General features: G+C 57.2%; 1 protein-coding gene across 4 annotated transcripts in view; it reads left to right on the forward strand.

Moving 5' to 3' along the window:
* The window catches only part of TTC28 (tetratricopeptide repeat domain 28), a 632,666-nt gene that overhangs the window by 588,072 nt on the left and 23,138 nt on the right, over positions 1 to 21,456 (forward strand). For all 4 annotated transcript variants that reach the window (XM_040463780.1, XM_040463781.1, XM_040463783.1 and 1 more), the window contains one exon: positions 13,815 to 13,959. In XM_040463780.1, coding sequence (XP_040319714.1) covers positions 13,815 to 13,959 — 145 coding nt within the window. The remainder of the gene's footprint in view (positions 1 to 13,814; positions 13,960 to 21,456) is intronic.

Below are 21,456 nucleotides of genomic sequence, written 5' to 3' on the forward strand. Positions count from 1 at the left end.
ATACTATGGATTAATTTGTGGGTTCATTTAAACAATGCAATCTCAGCCTTGGGCTGGGTGGGGAGCCTGGGCCTCACTGCCCACTGCTCTACGCTTAGTTCCCTCAGCAGCATCCACAGATACTTCCGATCCTCACCTCCTAGAGGTTTCTGAGGGCAGATTGCATGAGGGAGACAGCCTGTGTTTGTTCAGCTTCCACGCAGCAAGCCCATGAGGCCTAGGACAGTTTGCCATGCCAGGTCCCCTCTGCCGCGCCCCCCCCCCCCGATGCACCCGGGAAGGAGGCTCTGGCTTTCATCCAAGGGGAGCAGAGCTAAGGGAGGGACCACAGAGGCCAAGGTGTCCTTGTCAGCTGGAGCAGCGCAGGCCCTTGTGTGCATCCAGTCCAGCCTTGCATTTCACAGCTGAGGGGCACACGTGGGCCAGGGGCTGGAGACCTGCACAGGAGCAGTGCCAAAGCTGGATTTCAGGTCACTCCTCCCAGCTGCTCTGCCAGCCTGCACCCCCCCACACATTCCTTGCACCTCGACGGCTGCCGTGTGCCCTGCCCTGGGGTCCCAGGCCTTCCTCTCTGCCCCTTCCATGTCCAGCAATGTCATTGAGGAGGTGAGCTGGTTTGTCTCTGAACAGAAACGGCTAAGAAGTGGCTTTTCTGCAGACGCCTGATCCTGACTAAGGGCTTGCAGAGTGCTCCCTTCCCCACTCTGGCCGCGCCCCCCCCCCCCGGACCCCCCAGAGGTGAAATGGAGGCAGCCATGTGTGTGGGGCCTTGTGCACTGGGGCAGCAACAGCTCCCCTCCCTGGGGCTCTCCGGCTCGGTGATTCGTGGGCTCTTTGGCCTTTTTGTTCCGGGATGGTTTGCTGGCCTGGTTTGGCAACGAGGCTGCCACGGCTGGTGCAAGTCACGTGAGACCTGGCATCGGAGTCTTCTCTCTTGCCTCCCCAGGACTGGCTCTTTGTCCTGTCTTTGAGTTTGAGGTCTCCATACCCACTGTTTTTCTTGTTGCCTGTGCACTTTGGTAGAAAACACTGCTTGAGCGCAGGGCAGGGAGTGAGAAAAAAGGAGGACTCTTCTCTTGTTTAGCACCCTGACCCTGGTGCAGGCCCACACGACGGAGCTGCAGGCCTCAGAGAGGCTGCCCCTTATCCTGCAGAGTGTTCTGGAACTTATGCTGAAGACTGGAAGGCCAGTGCCCGTGTGCGTGTGGCGGGGGGTATGTGTGTATGAGGAGTGTGTGTGCATGCGCGTGTATACACGTGTATGTGCACATACACGCACACACATATGTGGGGCCGAACCTGGGAGCAGTCGGATCACAATTGCTACAGGAAAGCGGAGGAAGAATTGGACAGCTTTCGACTGCATAATGGATTCAAGGTCCAAGGGCAGTGCCTTGGCATTGAAGGTGCACCCATCCAGGATCAGTGAGGACAGGTCTCCCAGAGAGGAATGTCCTCCTTTCTGTTGCTACCATTGGTATAGTGTGCACCATATGTCTTTACTTTTCCACATGTATGGCTGTGTGTGACACGGTGTGCCAAGGGGCTTCCCTGTTGTCCAGAGATGAGTGGCTAGAGCCTAAACAGTGGACAAAGAAGTGTTAAGTGTCCTCATTCTAGAGATAGGTGCCACAAGGCGCCAGGGCCCTCCCTCAGGTCTCTGCAACCTCTAGCCAGCACCCTAGCCACACACCCACTGCCTCTAAAAGAAGACAGGTAGGGGAATTGGCAAGTGAGGGTCCTGGGCCTGGTCAGAGTGCCCCAAGAGAGTCCCTCACAAAGGCTGGGTTCCTGTAAAGAAGAGGAGAGGTGTCACCATCCCATAGAAACCAGCCCCCTGTGACTGTCCGGGCAGGAAGAGGAGAGCCTAAAGGAAGGCCCCGGCAAGAGTGGGCAGGCCATAGTGTGGTCTGCACGGCCATATCTAGTGTGGCTCTGGCACAGGCCTTTTCCAATAGGTATATCATGTGGACTCGGCCACTGAGGGGCTGCCTGTTGGTTGGGCAGAGGACCTCAGCAATGAGTCACGGGCTGTGTAGCCTGGGGCAGTACTGGGGGACTGTCCCCCCTCCCCCCCCGATCTGACTGCCCCATGTTGGGGACAGGGAGTCACCTGGAGGGGCATCAACAGCACTTGATTCCTCCCCCACCCCCGCCCTCAACCCCAGAGAGTCAGGCCTTGGCAGTGAGGAGGGAGGAGGGCTCCAGAGCCTGCCCTGCCCTTCAACTTCATGAGCAAAAGCCTGGTCTGCGGGGGAGGTGAGATGGGATGAGATGTGTACTGGACAAGAGGCTGGGGACCACTTCTGCCCCAGATTCCTAGAGGCCTGGGGAAGAGCAGGGACTGGAGAGGAATAAAGCTGACTCTGCAAGGTCAGCCCAGTCAGTACACCGGAGAGTGCACAAACCCATGTTTCTCTGCATCTGTGTCATGCATGGGTCTGCATGGACATGTGCTTACAGTTCTTTATAAGCATCCATATCACACCTGCCTCTGGCACCTCCCCGAAGCAGGCCGCAGCAATGCCACAACGGTCTGCAGCAGACTGGGAGGCCCCGTACAGACGGTGTTCTGGTTATGCCTGTGTTCCATACGCCTGGGCATTTTTCTGTGGTGCAGCAGAGTGAGGGATGGGGGAGGGGACTTAGGGCTCTGGGGCTAGGCAGACCTGGATTTGGGAACTTTTATTAGTGCGTGACCTTGAGCCTTTTATCTGGAAAATGGCGATGACAGTGGGAGTTGTCAGGAGGATGCCATCAGTGTGGTGATAGAAAGACAGATCTGCTGTGTAGTAACCAGTTTCTTTCTCTCCCCACCTGGGTCTGAGGTTCCTGTGGCACCAAAGGCCCATTTTGTGTGTGTGTGCATGGCGGTTGGGGTGGGGGGTGGTGAACTGACTCTCCACCCCAGAACCTGACTGGATAGCTTGATGCTTCCTTCCCTTACAGCCTCTCTCTGTCCCCCAAATACCAGAAAGACTGAATAAACGATGCAGACCCAGTGAAATGTCTATTGTAGCCACAGCCCTGACCTTGAGCCTCGAGGTTCCAAACTCGCAGCTTCTGGCTGGTGTCCCGCCAGCCCTGCCCCTCTGCTCTTTGGTGGTGGCCCCGTGACTCTGGGCCAGGACTCTATTCTGCTCTCTTGCTGGCACCAACAAGGGGGCTGAGCGTTCTCCCCAACTCTGAGCTGGGCCAGCCCCTCTGTGTCTCCCCCTGCCCAGAGGCCTTCCTGCCAACAGCTGTTGCAGAGGTGGGTCTCGTCACCGGGCCTCAAGCAGGAGCCCCTGTCCTGGCGTCCAACTGAATGGTAGGCACAGCTAGCCAGCCCTCCTCGAGGCTCCTGCCTGTCCAGTTCCACTGCCGCGAGGCATCTGCCAGGTTAACACATGGGCCCCCCACGCCCCAGTCTGTGCTTCTCCGCAGGCGGCACAGATACAAGTGAGGTGCCACTGTGACATCTGGAATGCTCTACCAGAAGTCACGGTACAGTGATGCCTACCAGGTAGTGACAAGTTTATTCAAAATGCAAAAGGATTCCCCGCAGGTTGCCCCTAACGATCAAGCTTACCAATATATAAGGCACAATTTAATTTATAAATAATGTTTTGTCACTCGTTTATTCACTTTCTTGTTCCAGGACTTACTTAAGACAGTTTTACCAAAATATACAAATGCCACCAGATCATAGAGAAATAAATGGAGGAGAACAGCACGAGAGAGGGAAAGTAAAGGTAGAGGAAGGGGAATAAAAGTTATATATGGAACGTGTGCCAAAGCAGAGAGGTCAGCCCAGCCAGTGTTGGCCCGGCCCCGGCCCGACCCTGACCCAAACTTAGCGACTCACGGTCTGGTGTTAGCAGAGTCCTCAGGTGCTTCATACGGAAGTGCTGCTCCAACTTTGCCTGAAGCCCATGCCCAGTGCGGTGCTGAGGCTGAGCCTTCCTAGGGGCTCCTCCTACGTTCCCAGTAACCGCTAGGCCACCCCCCTGCCCGCACACCCCCCGGGGAACTCTCTTCCCAAATGCAAGTCACTGCCAAGACCTGCCGGGTCAACCCTGTAACATTTATGGTCTACATCCCTCTGTCTGTTCCCACTGCCATGACCCTTCCTGGGGGCTCCCTGTCCCCCTGAGATGGCCATTTAATGCAGTCCTAGGGGCATGCTGGCAAGGTTGCCGTCACTCAGCAGTTAGTGGCCCAAGTCTCCCACCCTGTCAGCGCAGAGCTGGGCTTGGCCCTCCCGCCGCTACTGCCCTCACCACCCACCCAGCCTGCGGGCCGCTGGTCTTCGCTGTCCTGCTCTGGCTGGAGCTCATGTTCTGAATAATCACCTTCTCTCTTGGGGCCCCAGGGGACTGAAGTGGCAGGGTTTGGTCTTTGAGTCCTCATGGCCCGGCCTTGCCATCATTCCCACCTCCCACTCCATTCTCCAGTACCCTCTGTCCTAACCTAAAGGGACCCTGGCCCTGCCCCTTCTCACCTCAGGACCTTGACTTGGGCACGGGACATGGCCAGGGAAGGCTTTCCCCTGAGGTGCTGTCTCCAGCAGCCCTTTTCACAAATCCATCTTGGGTTGCCCTAACTAGAATACTTTTCTCCTTCTCTGAAATTCCCTGGCACTCTATCTGTCGAGAAAGGAGCCACCGCCTTTTGCCTTGTGTTTTAGTTATGAATATCCGTGTCCTGTCACGACCCAGGCCCCATGCTCCTCCAAGGCTGGATCATATCTGATTTCTCTCTTTATCCCCCGGGGCACCTCACCACCTGCCTTATGTTCAGTGGGTGCAGGTACTTGTTTATTTGTGGAAGGAAGGGAGGGAGGAAGGGAGGAAGGAGGGTGGGAGGGAGGAAGGAAGAATGGGTAGAAGAAGGAGAGAAGGAAGGGAGGGAGGAAGGAAGGAAGGCCAGCCAGGATTGAGACAGACATTAACTGCTAACAATAGTGATGATGATGATAGTGGTGAATGCCTGTTGATTACTTCCCAACACTGTGCTTAGTGCTTTACATGTATTATCTTAGTCAATCCCTACAACAGCCATGAGGGGTACAATTGCAACCCCTTTTTACAGGTGAGGGCCCTGAGGCTCAGAGAAGCTAAATTGGTTGCCCAAGGTCCCGCAGCTAGTAAGTAACAGAGGCAGCATTAGGATCCACATCTGTCAGTCTCCAGAGACAATGCTCATGTCCCCAGATCACCACCCATCTAACACCCCTACCACATGATCACTGCCTTTGCTTGAACTCCTCCAGTGACAGGGAGCTCACTACCTCCGGAGGTAGCACTTTCTGTCTTTGGACGATACTAATATGGTCCTGGAGGTTCTTTATGAGCTAGTAGGTGAGACTTCATAGGCTTGTTAGGTGCAGGGGAGGCAGACAGGTTTGACTCACAAACTGTGTATGAGGGCAAGGTCCTCTGGAGAAGAGTTTTCCTGTGTTGCGGGACACGCATCAGCTGGACAGGCCAGCACACACAGGATCATCTTTTTTTCTCTCCATCCCAGAGTACACGATAAAGCTGTCCCCCACTGACTGCCTGGCTTGGGCCATCTGTCCCAAGCGCTGTCTGTAGTCAGCGGGTAAAGCCCGTGCAAGCCTGGCCTGGGCATAAAGTTTTCCCAAGGCGACCATCTGCAGGTTTGGCCATGGAGCCTCATGCACGTTATGGCAAAGGACAGATGGCCACACCAAAGCACCCCAAGTGGGCAGAGGCCATGTCTCCCATGGGAGGGTGGGCCCAAGCCCTCTTGGTAGAGCTTTGTGCCACAGCCATTCACCTAGGTGGTGAACCTGCCCGCAAACCCAACATTCCAAGAGCAAGAGAAGAGAAGCCACGTGGAATCCCAGGCTGGTCCTTGAGCTAAAGAGGAGCCAGCATTGCTGGGAAGCCGGGGTCCCTGCCTGGGCCCACCCAGCCTCATTGCTCTTCTCCTGAGGAGGGAGCCAGACCTGGTGAGCCAGCCACTTGGTAATTAAGGAGGTGAGTAGGCAGAAAGTGCCGACAGCTTATTGAATAAGTACTTAAAATGCATTTGACAGCCTTCATCTCCCAGAGGAGACAACCCTTCATGGGAGGATGTTCAGCAGGAGTCACTGAATGGTATCAGAGTCCTTTTTAAATTGAATTGAGGCATCTCTGGCTACTTGAATATAATGGATTTGCCAATTAATTTTTTCCACTAGTACCTTAAACCCCAGGTACTTATTCAAATCTCGGGCCGGCTCCCATCCCTCAGAAGACTCAGTTCAGCATTCAGAGTCCTGGAGGGGATTTTGAAGCATCCTGGGCAGGGCTGAGGGCAGGGAGGACGGAGCCACATGGCTCCGCTCACTGTCTGGTGGGGGCCTCTCCCAAGAGCAGTGCTCAGCTGTGAGGAATTCCCTACTGACCAAGGTGGAGGGGCTCTCAGGGCCTGAGAGGAACAGAGGCGGGACTCCCCCGGGGCCCAGGACAGGCCGCCTGACTTACCCTGCGGCTGTGAGCACAGAGAGGGAGCTGCCCAAAGTGGCCGTTAGAAAGTGAAAATGTGCGATGAAGACATCCCAAGAGGGTAAGGAGCCCTTAACCGAGCCGAGGAGGAAATACAGCTGAGAAAATGCGGCCGCACTTGCAGCAGGCTCCCCGCTACGGGGAGCAGCCTCCTCCTCCTCCCTGCTCCCTGCACAGCCCTGACCAGGAGGCCACGTCCACTCACGGAGGGTCCCTGGAAACTGGCGCTCCATGCAGGGTCTGCCATGTGGGGGGAGAGGGCGCACTCCAGACGGAAGTTCGGGGCCTGAGATCAACACAGCTCTAGGCCTTGGGCTCCCCAGAGCACACAGGCCACCCCCCAGGCTGCAGGCTTCCTGTTGCCTGACCGCACTGAGGAGGGGCACCCACCCCAGAGGATGCCCCCCATCAGTTACTTCCCTTCCTGCTCCTCCCCTCCTCTCCCTCCTGCTGGTCCTGAAGATGCCAGGGCTGGGTGTGCCCTGTGGTGAGTGTTCCTGGTTCAGCTTACTCCACAGCCCTACATCCGGACAGACAGACAGGTGGGAAGGCCCCGAGTGTCTGGTGGGAAACATGGATGGGGCCCAGGAAGGAGGTGGGGAAGGAGAATGTGCTCCATGGTGGCCTCAGCCCTCCTGCCTGCGGCCAGGCTGTAAGGCCACTTATGCACACGCACACATTCTGGCCATCTCAGGCCTTGCTCGGTCTTCAGGGGATTGACGCTTCCTCCCTTCACTGATGCCCGTCCGCAGTCACCCTGGGTGACCAGTAAGCACGCGCTGCTTGAGAGACTGAGCAGTGGATTTTCCTGGCACTTGAGCGCCAGAGCCCCAGCAGTGCTGGTTTGCCCTGGTTTGCCCCTCTGCCTTTTCATGAAATGGCAGCTTTCCTGGCAGCTCCCCTGTGCTCTGCCGGGGCCTCTTGCCTCCCCCCCAGAGGGAGTCCTGTTCACAGTCCGCCAGGGTCTGCCCTCGAAGGCCTGCCTGCCTCAGGGTCCCAGTGCACGTAGGGGAAAGCCAAAGCCCGTCTGTTCATACGCAGTGAAGGCTTCTGGTTGCACTCAGCTCTGGGTCGCTGGTTCCTGTCTCCGTGCCACAGGGACAGTGGGACGGAATCTCCAGGCCCGGTGGCTCTGGCCGTTCCTGGAGTTGTCAAGCTTGAGCAGGAACCCATTTTAGTCTCTCTCTCGAGCGAGATCGGGCCCCTGCTCCCTTGTTTCCACCTGCTTGTTCTGCTCTCCATGTTTGGGTGTGAAAGTGCGAGAAACCGATGTGTGTGGTGCGGTGGGGATGCCTAGCCCGCTCAGCCGTGTGCACAGTGACCTAGCTCCCTTCCTCAAATGGAGCCCTGACGGGAGGGGTGACTGGCTTGGTGCCCACGCAGCGCCGCGGTTTGGATGGGGACTTCCTCCCCCCACTGCCTCCCCTCATGCTGGACTTGTTCACACCGGGCAGGCACACGTCCAGCCCAGACACGGCCACAGCCTGGGCTGCGTCGGCGTGTGTGAGCCCGAGCGCGTCCGAGCTCACGGGGTCTTCTGCAGGCCCATCCCAGTTATAAATCGCCCTGCATGGGGAATAGATCTCTTCATCCCTGAAGGGAGATTCACGAGCGGCGAGTGCCGCCCAGGCCGCCTGGTGTTTGTCATCATTCCCGAGACATAAACTACACCCCAATGCCTCTGCCCTCCCCGGTAGTGCTTCACACATCATCTCCAGCTCTGCATCCTGTGCGTGCAGAGACCCGGCAGCTTCCGCCTTGCCTGCCGGCCTCCCTGCTCCCTGGATCTGGGCTCGCTCCCTCTCCTTTTCCCACCACCACGCAGACAGCCATGCGGTGGAGAAAACGAATATTTCTCCAGGAGTAAATTAATAAAAATCATCTGAGGAATGAGCTAATAAAGACGGTGTGGTGTGAGAAAATCTCTCTGCTGAGAGTTAGGCTGTCAATTAGCCCCACGGGGTCCCTGGCAATAAACGGACAGGCCTTGAAGAAAGGGGGCCAGTGCCACCTGCTGGAGCTGCGCGGTGGTGCCGCCGTGAATCCCGGCAGCCTGGCCCCTCCTTGCAGATCCCAAAAAGCCCAGAGAAGCAGAGCAGCCCCCAGGAGAGGCTCCCGACTGTCAGCTGCCCAGCACCGCCCTAGGAGGGGGGGGGGGGGGGGGGGGGCCCGCCCCCCCCAGGGTCAGGTGCAGGTTGGCAGGTCACTCAGTGTGCAAACCCCTCCCCCACCAGGTAGGAGGCCCACCTGACCCCTGGCCTGCTCTGTGTCCTTGTACAGGTCTCTTACCTTCTGGGAGCCTTGGTTCCTCATCTGTAAAGGAGGAACAACCATGCCTCCTAGGACCCTGAGAGAGACATGTGGACGTGGCCAGTCTGGCAGGTGCCTGGATGCACCCCTCCTATGGCTCACACTCCTGCCACCTGGGAATCGTCTGCATCTCAGTCAGCCCTCCCATTCTGATAAGTGGAAAGCATTTTTCTCTGTCTTAGAGTCAGATTTCTGAGGCACAGAGAAGTCAGCCAGCCTGAAAGGCCCCACAGAAGGCAAAGCAGTTCAGTAACCAAGGTCCCACCCCAGAGGACCCCCAGCCCACTCCATGGCCTCTCCTCTACCATGGTGGCCACACCAGGGAAGAGGCAGGTGTGCCTGCAAGGAGGACGACAGGGGCGTACCGTCCCACACGCCCCTTCACACCCACCACCCACTGCCATCAGGAGCTCAGAGCCTGGGCACCCGCTGCCATTTGGCCGTGACTCTGAACCTCTCCCCGGGACGGGTGTCATACCAGGCGAGCACAGAGAGGGCTGCTGGGCTCTGGGCCCTGTCGGTCAGCACCGGGGCCAGAAAAGCCACCATCGTCTCAGCAGTTTCCTAGACTGAGTTGATTTGTAATTTATTATTAAGACTAGAAGAGACCCACAAGGACATTAGTCCAACCCCTTCGTTTTACAAGCAAGGAAAAGACGTGCTTGCCAGAGTCCCATGGCCAGTAGGGGGCAGAGGCCACCGGGAGGTCTGCTGCTGTGGGTAAGCGTTCCCAGGCTCAGGGCTAAGGAGCCGCCTGCTTGGCTGTTTTGAATTATTGAATAGGCCTTTATGCAGATGTCTGGGCAAACGTACCCCAGTAAATAGCTGTGGGAGGTCACTGTACATGTGGTGGTGAAAACAGAAGCAGCACATGAAGGGGGGGCTCGTTGGTTGCAGTCTACACAGGGTGGCAGGGGCACCACCACTGCCCCCAAGGTCCTGGCCTGCGACCCTCCCGGGCCTGCACCTCAGGAGGGCCCTGGGGTCCACGGGGTGCTCAGTCGCTTTTGGCCTTGGTGTGCCGCCTTCCGATTCCCTCCCCCGGGCCAGCTGTCCGGCGGGGACCAGCACACACTGCTGCTGTCCAGGCACAGCCCGGTGTGGCGGGGGGGGGGGGGGGGGGGGGGGGGTGCCAGAGCAGGAAAGCAGCCGGCGGTCCTGCCTGCAGAGGACACATGAGCCCCCCGCAGTGGCTGGCTCAAGCATGAGCAACAGTATGCCTCTCGTTCAGGGAAGGAAGGTCGAGAGGATTTACTTTGACCTCAAATTGTGGTTTCAGGTTGGTCAGGTTTTTTTTAAACACAAACTATTTTCTCGGCTTTTGGTTTTACTTTGAAAATGGTATCTCTAGGGATAGGTGCCTTCCACTGAATAGAAGCACAGGTCAGAGGCTTGATCTCTGGGGCTTCCTGCCTGACCTGTGTAAGAAGCCATGTGTTCAGGTGCAGGTGTGCCCGCCCAGGCTGGGCTGGCTGGGGTCAGTGCCCAGGAGCTGTTGCTCCAGAGGTGGCTCATCTGTGACCCAGCAGGCCTCTCGAGGGACCGGGGTAAGAGGCTGAGAGACGGCACTCCCGTGGCCTCCAGGGGCAGCAGTCAGCAAGTATAGATGATGTGTGGGTGGGCTCGACAGCCTGGGAGAGAACAGGACACAGTCAGGTGCCCCAGGCAGGGTGGCTCAGCTGAGGCTCAAACATGGGGCGTCCTCTGCGGGTTTGTGTGACCTGGGGTGCCCAGGTCCTGGTTCTTGAAGAATCTGCGCTCCCTAGAAACAGATGCCCCAAGAGTGTGTCCCAGGAAACCTCCTCAAAGTAAACAGGCACCTTGATGGTCCATGTGTCTACCAGCCCCAGCCAGAGACATCTCACTGGTTGTCCACTGAAGCCGGCCAGGGGCGAGGTGGGCTGTCATACGGGCTGATCGCGGGGGCTCTGCCAAGCCCAGCCCCGGACACTAGTGGGGAAGTTCTGAGGGAAGGATGTAGATTGCAGACGGGCCTCCTCGGATCACCCCAGGGAAGGAATTAGCCTGGGTGGAGGAGCTTCCTGTTCGGGCAAGCCTGATGCTTAAGGAGGTTCACGGCCTCCCCACAGCACAATCTCAGAGCCACAGGCTCACCTGGCATGCTTGTCCCCCCACACTCACTGCCCCAGGCACCCCGGTCTCTGTCCCTGACATCTGTGCCTTCCCCCACGTTGTTCCCTCAGCTTGGAATGGCCTTCTCCACCTTGTCCACAGGCAGCTGACTCCAGATGATGGTGCCCACATCGAACGGCCCTCTCCCGGAAAGCCCTCTCTTGGCTCTGCCTGACCAGCAGTTGGTCAGCGTCTTGTGATTTGGTGCCCCCAGACCCCTGCTGGAACCGTCCCCTTTCCTTGCAGCCCGGTGCAGGGACCCCGCAGGCCTGTCCCATCGAGGGCAGCAGCACGTGTGGAATAGGTCAGCGTTGTTGGCCCCTTTAGATGCCTCTGGCACTCTGTGGGTTTCAATAAGAAGACGCCACGGCCATCTGTGCTTGCGATCTGGAATCCCAGCCCGCGTCCCACCCTCCTGCCCAGGCCTTTGCCTCACTCGCTGTGCCGTCAGCTGAGACTCCCAGTGACTTTCAGTGCTGCGTGCTTTGCAGCCCTTTCTCCCATCCTGCTACTCCGTGCCCGTGGGCAGCATTTCCCAGTTGTGCAGGTGCAGAAAGTGAGGCCTAGAGCCCCAGGCTGGGATTCGCACCTAGCAGGTCTGTTCCCCGCGTACCTCCCCATCTCCCTAACTCCCTCCAGACATCTTCCTTCCCAGGCACTTCCTTGGCCACTTCCAGAATCCATATTTCAGCACCTCACACTGCCAGCAGCGGGGGAATCAGCACGTGGTTCTAAGTTTGGGGAGTAAGTGGGATGCTTGGGGCTCCCCCATGCAGCTTGGATTGTGCTGGTCTCCTGTTACCCCAGAGGGCAGCTCATGGGGGTCTCTTTCTCCAGAAGAAGCTTGTTAGTTCAGAGCCTTGGGATTTGTGGGATGCCCCGTCAGTCGATGTGAAGACCTGTGGCCACAGCCTCGTCTGGGGACCTGGCACTCTCCCTGGACACCTGCAGCTGGACTGATCAGACTCAGAGGCCTCCCGTGGGGTCACAGGCCCACCATCCGGGCGGACGCCTGTCTAGGGAGTGCAGAGGGCACCCAGCGGTCTGTTGCCGCCCTGTCCTGCCGATCCGACGGCAGGGCCGTGATCTCCATCTGCCAATAACACGCGTGTGCACACAGGCCCGTGACAGACTGCGTTCCACCAGAGCGGCTCCTCTGGACAGCAATTTGGCGCTCTCCTTGGGGGGAGCACTGCTCTTTGCGGTGTATCCTGTGGAATTAAGAGAGCCTGCGAGTGTCACTCCAGGGTTATCTCTGCTTCACTGGCTCTGATGGCAAAGATGCACCTCCGCCCAGTCACTTGTAATGACACGTTTCCTGAGCAGGCGAGACAGAGGGGCGGACGTGAGCAGGCTCTCAGGCCTCCGAGTCCTCTGCCCTCCCTCCTCTTGCAGGGGGTAGGGGGTGCCGGGGCGCTCACAGCTCGGCTTGGCACAGCCCTAGAATTTAGGTCAAGTGGGACGTTGCCAAGAACACTGACCGGGGGGGGGGGGAAGGCCAGGGGGTAGAAACTCTACCTGGAAAACGCAAATTGGATCTTTCACATCACTTCTTTCGATAGTTGTGGATCCCGGCCAGGCCCAGGAGGGAAAGCTGCCTTTTGGTCTTTTCTCAGGAAACGACCCAGCTGCCACCACCGCCAGCAGCCCAGAGTATTTACCAAAGCTCGGAGGTGTATCTCGTGTCAGACCTGGTCTTTCCCCTTAAGGGTCCTTGAGGACGTAGCGGCAACTCCAAAGATGAGCAGAGTGTCTGAAACAAGGTTGAGAGACTACTGACTGTCCAGCCGTCGTGCAGAGAATGTCCCCAGAGGCTGTGCTGAGGCCACACTGGCCGAGTGACGGGGCAGGTTCAGAGGGAAGAGTGGGGGCAGCCCGGTGCCTCCATTGTAAATAGGCGTGTTTCCCTGCCTGCTGTCTCTCTGCTCACCTTTGCTGTGTGTCCTCTGTAGGTCCCCAGGGCCGAAATCAGTGCCTAGCAGATAACTGGTGCTCAGGAAACACTTTCTTTTCTTTCTTTCTTTTTTTAATGTTTATTTATTTATTTTGAGAGAGAGAGAGAGAGCAGGGGAAGGGCAGAGAGCAAGAGGGGGTGAGAGAGTCCCATGCAGGCAGAACCATGAGATCATGACCTGAGCCGAAATCAAGAGTCGGACATTTAACCAACTGAGCCACCCAGGTGCCCCAGGAAATGAATGTTCTCGTCCTGTGTTGGGAGTGTGAAACTCGGGGTCCTTGGATCAAGAATGCCACCTGTACCAATAAAACTGCCTGGCAACACCGGAGCACAAGCTAAAAAGCAAACAGAAGCCTGCAGCCACACTACAGACCCACTCGAGCAGACCCGCTGTGCAGAGAATGCCCGGCCAGGGGGTCTGCAGGGCCTTGGGCCTCGAGGGGCTCAGGCGGGTACCTGGCGGCTGACCTGAGCCCTGGGTTGGGGCCAGCATGTCCCTTGTCTTGTCCACAGCTCCGGCCCAGAGATTAGTTGGCACGGCCCTCCCCATCAGCCTGGGGGCTGCCGCTGATTCCAATGGTCCTCACGTTCGTTTGCCTGCACACGGTCGCTCCACACAAGGATGTAATTAAATCCTTTGAACAGCACTTTGGGACGTTTGAGGATGCAGGAAAACTCTATGGAAATGTAAGCTGTTGTGTGCAGCTGGTTTGCCCTGCGGTTTCTGTCAGTGCTCACTGCTCTGTGAAAATCACCTGAAAGGAAGGTGAGGAAGGCGAAGCCGGGAGGGAGGCCCGGCCGGCCCCGCTGTGCAGCCTCCAGCCTGCCCTTTCTGGGACCCGGAGCACTGTGGAGCAAGTGGCGCATCCCCGCCCGCCCCGCGTGTGCCCTGCCTAATCCCCTGGCCCTTCTCTCCCCAGGAGCTGCCAGAGCATGACGAGCTTGGTCAGCAACACCATGTCGCCGATCAAGGACGGGACCTCCTCCCTCCCCCGGAGGCAGAGCTCATTCGCCAGGCCCCCGCTCCGCGCTCTGTACGACCTGCTCATAGCGCCCATGGAAGGGGTAAGTGCCTCCTGGGGCCAAGAGGCTTCTAGGCGTCAGGACGCATCATTTACCGCTCAACGCCCATGTGTGCCCCTCAGATACAACATGGGCTCCTGAGACAACCGGGGTGGGGGGGGGGAGTGGTTTCCAGAACACAAACCTCTGTCCAGCTTCTCGGTCGGTGTTTGGAAGCGCTTTCTGGGTTGGCTGCTGGTTAGTGCGTGACGCCCCGGGTTCCAGCTGCCAGGCTAAAGTCGGAGCTCTGCTCCTTTCCAGCCAGGCACATCTGGCCTCGGCTGCGTCAGGTACACGGTGAAGTGCTGCCTCCTCCCTCCTCTCATCAGACCAGACTCCGGGAGGCCCAGGGAGGCGCGGGGCTGTGCACACGCCCACCGTGGTCAGCAGCGAGCGCGCCATCGGCGTGGGCCCCGAGCAGATCCAAGAGGGCTGTGCCCGTGGCTCTGTCTCACCCTGCGGGACTGCTTCCCCACCTCCCACCTGTCGTCCGAGGGTCTTGCCAGAGCAGCTCATGCCAGGGCCGTGCTGTCTGCCGAGAACAGATCCGTCGGCCCCTGCCACCGTCAGGGGCCACTGACTCCACCCCAGAGTCCAGCATCAAAGACACCCTTTCACTTCGGATTTCTTGAAAAGGTTGAGAACGGCCCCTGATGGGTTTCTGTGGCTCTGGTCTTCGCACATCATCCTTCCATCTGGACACGGTTCTCCGCCTGGGTTGGGGAACCCAAAGGGCTTGGGGATCTTTTGAATCTGAATGGTGCACCTATCAGATGCGTTTGTATGTGACTGTGTGTTAGTCTTCTCTGGCTGCTTTAACAAAACGGTGTGGACCCGGTGGTTTAGAAAGCACACATCTATTTCTCATGGCTCCAGAGGCTTCAGGTCCCAGGTGAGGGTGCCAGCATATTCAGTTTCTTGGTGAAGCCCCTCTTCCCGGGTGCAGACAACCCTCTTCCCACTGTGTCCTCACACGGAGGCTCTGGTGCCTTCCTCTTCTTGTAAGGGCACCGGCCCCATCATGGAGGTTCCGTTCGCATGACCTCATCTAAACCAAATTATGTCCCAAACCCCCCGCCCCCTGGCCAGTACCATTCCACAGGGGGCTAGGTCTTCAATGTGTCCCTGACAGGCAGTCCTTAACAGACCCCACGGAGAGCCCAGAGTGCCTGCATCTGTGGGGGCCCGGCTCTCAGACAGGGAGGACGTGCTTGACGGGCCCTTGGACGGCAGGCCGCCGGCCTTCCCAGCCCACACGTCCTGGCCGCTGTGTGCAGCCAGGTGGGAGGTTTGTCTTGCAGACGTTGGGGTGGCCCCTCGGCAGCACCCTCGCCCACTTCAGCCTGCTGGCAGAGGTGATGTGCCTCCTCGGGAAACCCCGCGTTGACAGTGATTCCTCATCCCCAGGAAATGCAGAAGCATTTGGCCAAGGACACGTGGCACTCGCCCGGTATTTTTCAGGAGGCCGTGCCCCCTGCCTGGGCCCTCCAGACTTCCCTCGCTCAGGGAGCCAGGGGCGGCCGTCCATCTGGACTCCTGTCTGACGCTACCCTCCCCTGGCTGGGTGACCTTGGCCAAGCTGTTTCTCCTCCTCGAGTACCTGTGTCCTCATTAGAAAATGAGGACGACCCCACAGAGTGTGTCAGGTCAGAGCAGGGCTGGGCTTAGCGGGATCTGAGGGGCACGCAGGGCAGCAGAAGCAGGGAGAGTCCCTGGTGAGAGGTGGCTGCTGTGACCCGGTCACTGCCCCTCCCAGCGCCCCAGGCCTCTGGGCCCGTCAGCACAGAGGCCCAGTCCTGTCTCCTCCTTTCCTGCAATGCGCTGGGCTGTCCTGTTCTTCTTAGGACCGTGGTCCCCTCGGCGTCCTCTTTTTAAGGAAGGGCCAGGACTGCAGAGAGCGCCCCAGCTCAGAGCACCTCCGACAGCATGCTATCAGAGTGTGATTTGTGTGCCACATCTCAGGGAAGCAATATACACCTGTACCCTTAGGCTGATTTTTCAGGTTTTCTTTACTGCCATCAGTCGTCACAAAGACCGTTTTGGTGACTTACTACCACTCCCTGCCGCCCTGAGCTCTGCATCGTGCACTGATCCCCCGGCCCCTCTGAAGGCTATTGGGACCCTCCATTCTTTCACCCACTCGGGCCTTCTGAGTGAGTGCATTTCTCCTCTTGCACCTGGGTCCCAGATTATTTAGTCCCTGCACGTGCAAGGGGCTGGTGGGAGAGGTGAGGAGGGGCAGGGAGAGGAAAGGACTGGTGGGAGCTGTGAGGAGGGGCAAGAAGGGGCTGGTGGGAGCGGTGAGGAGGGGCAGGGGGCGGAGGGCAGAGGGGGGAGACTGGCTGTGTCATCTGGAGTTGACGAGCTCCTCGCCTCTCTCTTGAGGCGCCCCTCCTCCTTGAAACCTTCCTTGCCCTCTTTTCCCACCACCCTGCAGGCTTCATCCCCCTCCCCACCAGCCACTGGGGTTCCATGTATGGCACCCCATACCTCACCGGACTCAGAGCTTAGCTCTTGGCAAGCCTCCCCTTCCCTCTCTTGCTGCCCACCCCACACTCCCTGAAGGCGAGGATGGTCCCTCATCTGTGTCCTCAGCAGCTGGCACAGGGCCTGGGACACGGTGACACTCAGTGATGTTGGTGGAATGCTGCACTTGCTGTTTGGGACTAGTCTGTCATACAAAGCAGAGGACCCAAGGCACAAATCAGCCCTTGGGTTTTCTGTGGCCACTTTGCGGCACTTGAGAGCTTTCCCGGAGGTCGGGAAGCAGGAGGAAGGGGCTGGGCCTGCTCTTACACACCTTGGAATCCAGTGAGACCCTGACCCCGCCAACCCAACCCGCAAGGTGCCAGGATTCTAGCTTACTTCAGGGTAGGATCATGCATGCCCGCAGGGGACCCACACCCACCCCATTGAGCCAGGAGAAGGTGGTGACTGGGGAGGGGAAGACTTACGGCCCTCGACAAGTTATAACAGCGAATGAAATCAGCCTTCGTGGCATTACCCAAGGAAGGGAAAAGCCCCGCCACCAGACCCACTGGCCAGCATGCAGTTCAGGAACTACACTGTACGAACACATGTGACAGAGCCCCACGCGCCCACTTTCGGGGTGCAGTCTGACCTTGACATGGGGCATTAAGTTCAAAAGCGTATCCTTAGTCCCTGATAGTTAAACTCTTTTCTTTTGTGGCCGAAGTGTTCAAATACCGTGAAGGAGTGTGGGCGGCCTCAAAGGAGCCAGAGTGAAACCTGTCAAAGGCCATTAAAGTAAATGGTCCGAGCAAGAGCTTTTCCTAGGCTCTCTGAAGGGATACGTGGTGTTTCAGTAAAAACACTTGACTGAGAAGTTTCATCCATCCATTCACCAGGTACTTGTTGACATGTGTTGGGGACACACCGTCCCGGACATGGAGGAGGAGGTGCGAAGCGGGTGGCTATCCCGTGTGGGAATGTCAGGTGGGATGGGCTGCCGCGACGCCTCCTCAGAGGGCCGCCTAGGTGGAGGAGGGGGCCTGGAGCTTCCTGTCACTTCCTAAGGCCAGCACACCCGCCTGCTCTGGCGGCCACTAGAGGGCGATAGGACACCACCCGCCCGCTCCCGGCCCCATCAGCTCCCAGGCAGGGTCAAACCCTCTTCCACATTTTCAATGAAAAGACAAATCAAAGCCGAAGGTCCAAGCTTATGAATCACTGACACTTCAAGACTAAAACGATTAGCCTCTTCACATGGGGCTTATAATTATTTGAACAACTGCCTTTGTTTAGCCCCAGTCCTATGGCTAAGGGACTAGGTCAGACAGTATGAAAAGTGGAACACAATAATATTTTACCCTAGGCTTCTACCAGTATTTGATTTAATCTGGCTTAAGGGAAACCCTGCCGTGGCTCTTTCCTGGAACCACGCCGTCCTTTGCTGTCAGGGACGAGCACGTCCAGCTCTCTTCCAGGAGGGCCCGGCCGCATCTGCACGTGACCCATCATCAGACATTAAGTGAAGTCCTGTCTGACACCCACGAGAGGAAATGTCACCGAAGAAAAGTTGCAAGTGCTTAGTGTGAAAGGGACTGGACCCTGTTTGTGTCCCTGGCATTCATTTTTACTCAAACTAGAGTAAAAGACAGTAAGCCATGCTTCTGGGCCTGGACTTAAGAGGCCCCCCTGGGCTGCTCAGGGGAAGCCCTTGTTCACTCAGGTCCCAATTCACCCCCTCAATTTGCACACGGGGCTTCACCCAAAGCCAGAGGCTGCTTGATCAAGGTGCCAGACGTAGAACAGGGAACTGCCCAGGATTTGCTCGAATCATTGTCCACAGGTCCAGATTTGGGGCCCTTTCAGGATCACTGGAGTTTGGACTCCTTCTAGTTATAGTCCCCTGTCATCCTTATCATTACTTCCATTTACCGAAATTCCCCGTTTCCTATATTTACAGTCGTAAAACCAAGGTTGTAGGACAGACTGAAAGAGTGAATGACCAGGATAAGAGGGAAAAGTATTCCTGGCCCGCCTGTTGACGTGGGCTTACCTGTTTCAGGATCCCCAGAAACGTGCTTAAAACTTGCAGTTCAGGTCTGTTAGGTTGGGAAGCTGCCTTCCTGAGCACCGGGTCTCTGGGAAGCATCTGAGACCTCTCATCAATGCCTGCAAGGTGCGGTGGGGACGAGGGGGCGGGGGATGGTGCGCAGCTCAGCTCTGCCTGGGTTGTACCTTGAATTATTGCTCTGGGGGAGAGGACTCTTGCAAAATCCAGTTAGCCTGATAAACCAGTTTACCCCAGAGCAATGCCCCAGGAGACAACCACCTGGGTGCCTGTTTTGTACATAGATTGAAGGTTTGGAGATGGCCAGGGAGTATTTGTCCCTAGAAACAATCAGACCTACACTCCAGACTGCGGAGTGGAAGATGAGGTCCTTGAGACTGGCATGCTCAGGGCTGGCCGCCCCACCACCAGCCTGTCTAATGGATTTCTGAGTGAGACATCTGCAGTAATATTCAAACGAGGACAGCAAACATTTCTACAACTGATTAGGAGACGGAAAAATGGAGGCAATAAGCTAGCTCCATTCGGTTTCTGGGGCACCAAAACCGGCGGGGAGAGCAGGCTCCCATGAGGTGAGTGCTGTTCCCACCTGGGCCAATGCTGGGTTCTGGCTCTGTTCCAGCGGATGTTCCACAGCGGCTGTCTCAGCCTCTCCTGGCAGGTTCCTGCCCCTGAGGGCACGAGGGCTCATTGTTACCAGGTCTGTCGAGAAAGAGAAGGCCACTTTTGTCCAAGGCCCCTGCGGCTTACGCAACCCCTCTGGCTGATTTAGCTGGAGCTGAACACTCCTGGCCGGCAGACCCTTCCGGCTCTGGCTGGAGGATGGTCACTTTTCCCCAGGACCTAAATTCCGAACCCCTCCCTTTATTTGGTTCTTCAGGCAAACCAGTGGTTTGTTGTCTGGCCAAAGAACATAGTCGAAGGGGTTGACCCGTACTCCTGCTTTTCTTGTTGGATTGCAGTGTGTACAGTCTATAGATTTTAGTCATGGTCTGAGCGTTACTTCCAACAGGTTTGTGATATTTGCTGAGACCAGGTGCAGCCTTCCCTGATGCCGGGATCTCCCAGAAACATCACGGAAGAGGTTTCCCTACCTTAGAAAGGTCTGATCAATTCACTTGAGCAAAAATACGAGTCAGGAAGAAAATCCCAAGCCTGGAATCCTTGTAGACAGTAAAGTCCATTTTATCCCAAATCGAATCTGCCCGAAAACTCACGGACCCAGGATCAGGGGTGTTTATTCCTCTGGTCTGTGATGCTGTGGCACTCTGAGGGGCTTCCTGTGTCCTCTAGTGACAACGAAGCTCCCTGTACATGGAGGGTGCAGGCAGATCCTCCGAAACCTGGTGACCTGTGTGCAGCACATAGCTCTTAAGCCAGAAGCCAGGACACAGGCATCATGGAGTTTACCCAAGAAAAGGTGGACACCAGGGAAGGTGTGGTTCAGCCCACTGGGTAGCAAACCGCTGGTTTGGCCAGGCTGGAGCACGTCTTGAGCTGCTGGCAAGCAAAGGCCATCTCTGCGTGGGGGCAGGTGGGCAGACAGTCGGCTTCCAGTTGGCAAGGGTATGCAGTGAGAGTCCAGGCGCCTGCCGGGGCAGGGGCCTGCTGAGTGCACAGGGTCCCCGGGACCTGGTTTTCATGTGGAAAGGGCTGTGGGAAGGTTATCGCCAGGCCAAGACTGCAGGGTCCCAGACAGACACGTCCTGGGCTCCGCTGCACGTCCCTGCACCTACCGCTGACCTAGGCCTTCCCTTGGCATTGGCCCTCCGTGCCTTCCCCTGAGAAAGCTCAGCAGCGAGCTTCCTCCACAGGAGACCTGGCTGCAGGAACCCAGTCACAGGGCAGGTGTTGACAAGGTGCCAGGAGCTGAGAGTCTAATAGCCGCTCACACCCACCTCCAGGGTGCCCGCTGTCTGCCCTGTCTAAAGGAATAGCCCACCCCCCGTGCAAAGACTGAGCTTAGCCTGAGTCCACTCACTGCCAGGCCTGCCTTTTGGGGCACTCGGTCTCTCCCTTTTCCATCCTGGGCCTGGCACACACTGGGATGGGCAAGGTCACTGGGGGAGTAGACAGGTTTTAGCACCCCTGGCCTTCTGATCTTATGCTATTTCAAAAGATCCATTTCTAGACACTTCAGAAGTCAGAAAGTCTGAGTCTTTGCTGGAATTTGTTGGAATGTATTAGTTGCTGGTGTGGGGCTGATGCTGAGCCCGTTATCTTACAAGCCCAGGACTCTTAAGAAGCCAGCAAATACCCTTTCTAGACTGACATTCGGAGGCACAGAGGAGCCTTTCTTTGAATTGTCTTTCCTTTTTCCGTCTAATAGATGACATGTAATTTGGATAGAGACATCACTTTATTTTCCATTTTCAAGTTCACATTGGATTATAGCTAATCTTTTGGTAAAAAGGCAGTGCACGTGTATCCTTGGAGGCAGAAAATTCAGAAGACAGTTTCCAGGGCAACTTTTCCAACATGTTCAGTCCGTTCCCCATATCTTTTAACTGGAGCTGTCAGTCTGCTGTGGGGCCTGTCTGCCCACAAGCCGGTGCTGCTGTCGCCTGCCTCCTTCCACACTGTCTGCACAGGGGTCCCATTCAGGGCCCCCACCCAGGACTGTGCGCATGTGCAGCTCAGTACCAGCCATGAGGCACCATTCCAGGAGAACCCAGACCTCTGTATCAGACCCAGACGCAGTCCACTCAGAGAAAACTGTCCCCATCTCCAGGCTAGAATTCCAGAGACTTCCCTCTCCTCACGACCGAGGTCACTCTTCACCAAGTCCCGGCAAGTCTTCTGTCCCGTTCTCTCCGTGCTGTCTCCTCATCTGCGTTAGCATGCACAGCCCCATCCCCTGTGACGCAGGCCTACCTCTGCACATTCATCGGAGGCTCCTCAGCAGAGGACGTATGGCAGGTGCTTATAGCCGACATGAGCCGTGCTTTCCTGTCTGACCTCGG

The sequence above is a fragment of the Herpailurus yagouaroundi genome, unplaced genomic scaffold (assembly GCF_014898765.1).
Source record: "Herpailurus yagouaroundi ecotype Mexico unplaced genomic scaffold, PumYag 428, whole genome shotgun sequence".
NCBI classification, from domain to species: Eukaryota; Metazoa; Chordata; class Mammalia; order Carnivora; family Felidae; genus Herpailurus; species Herpailurus yagouaroundi.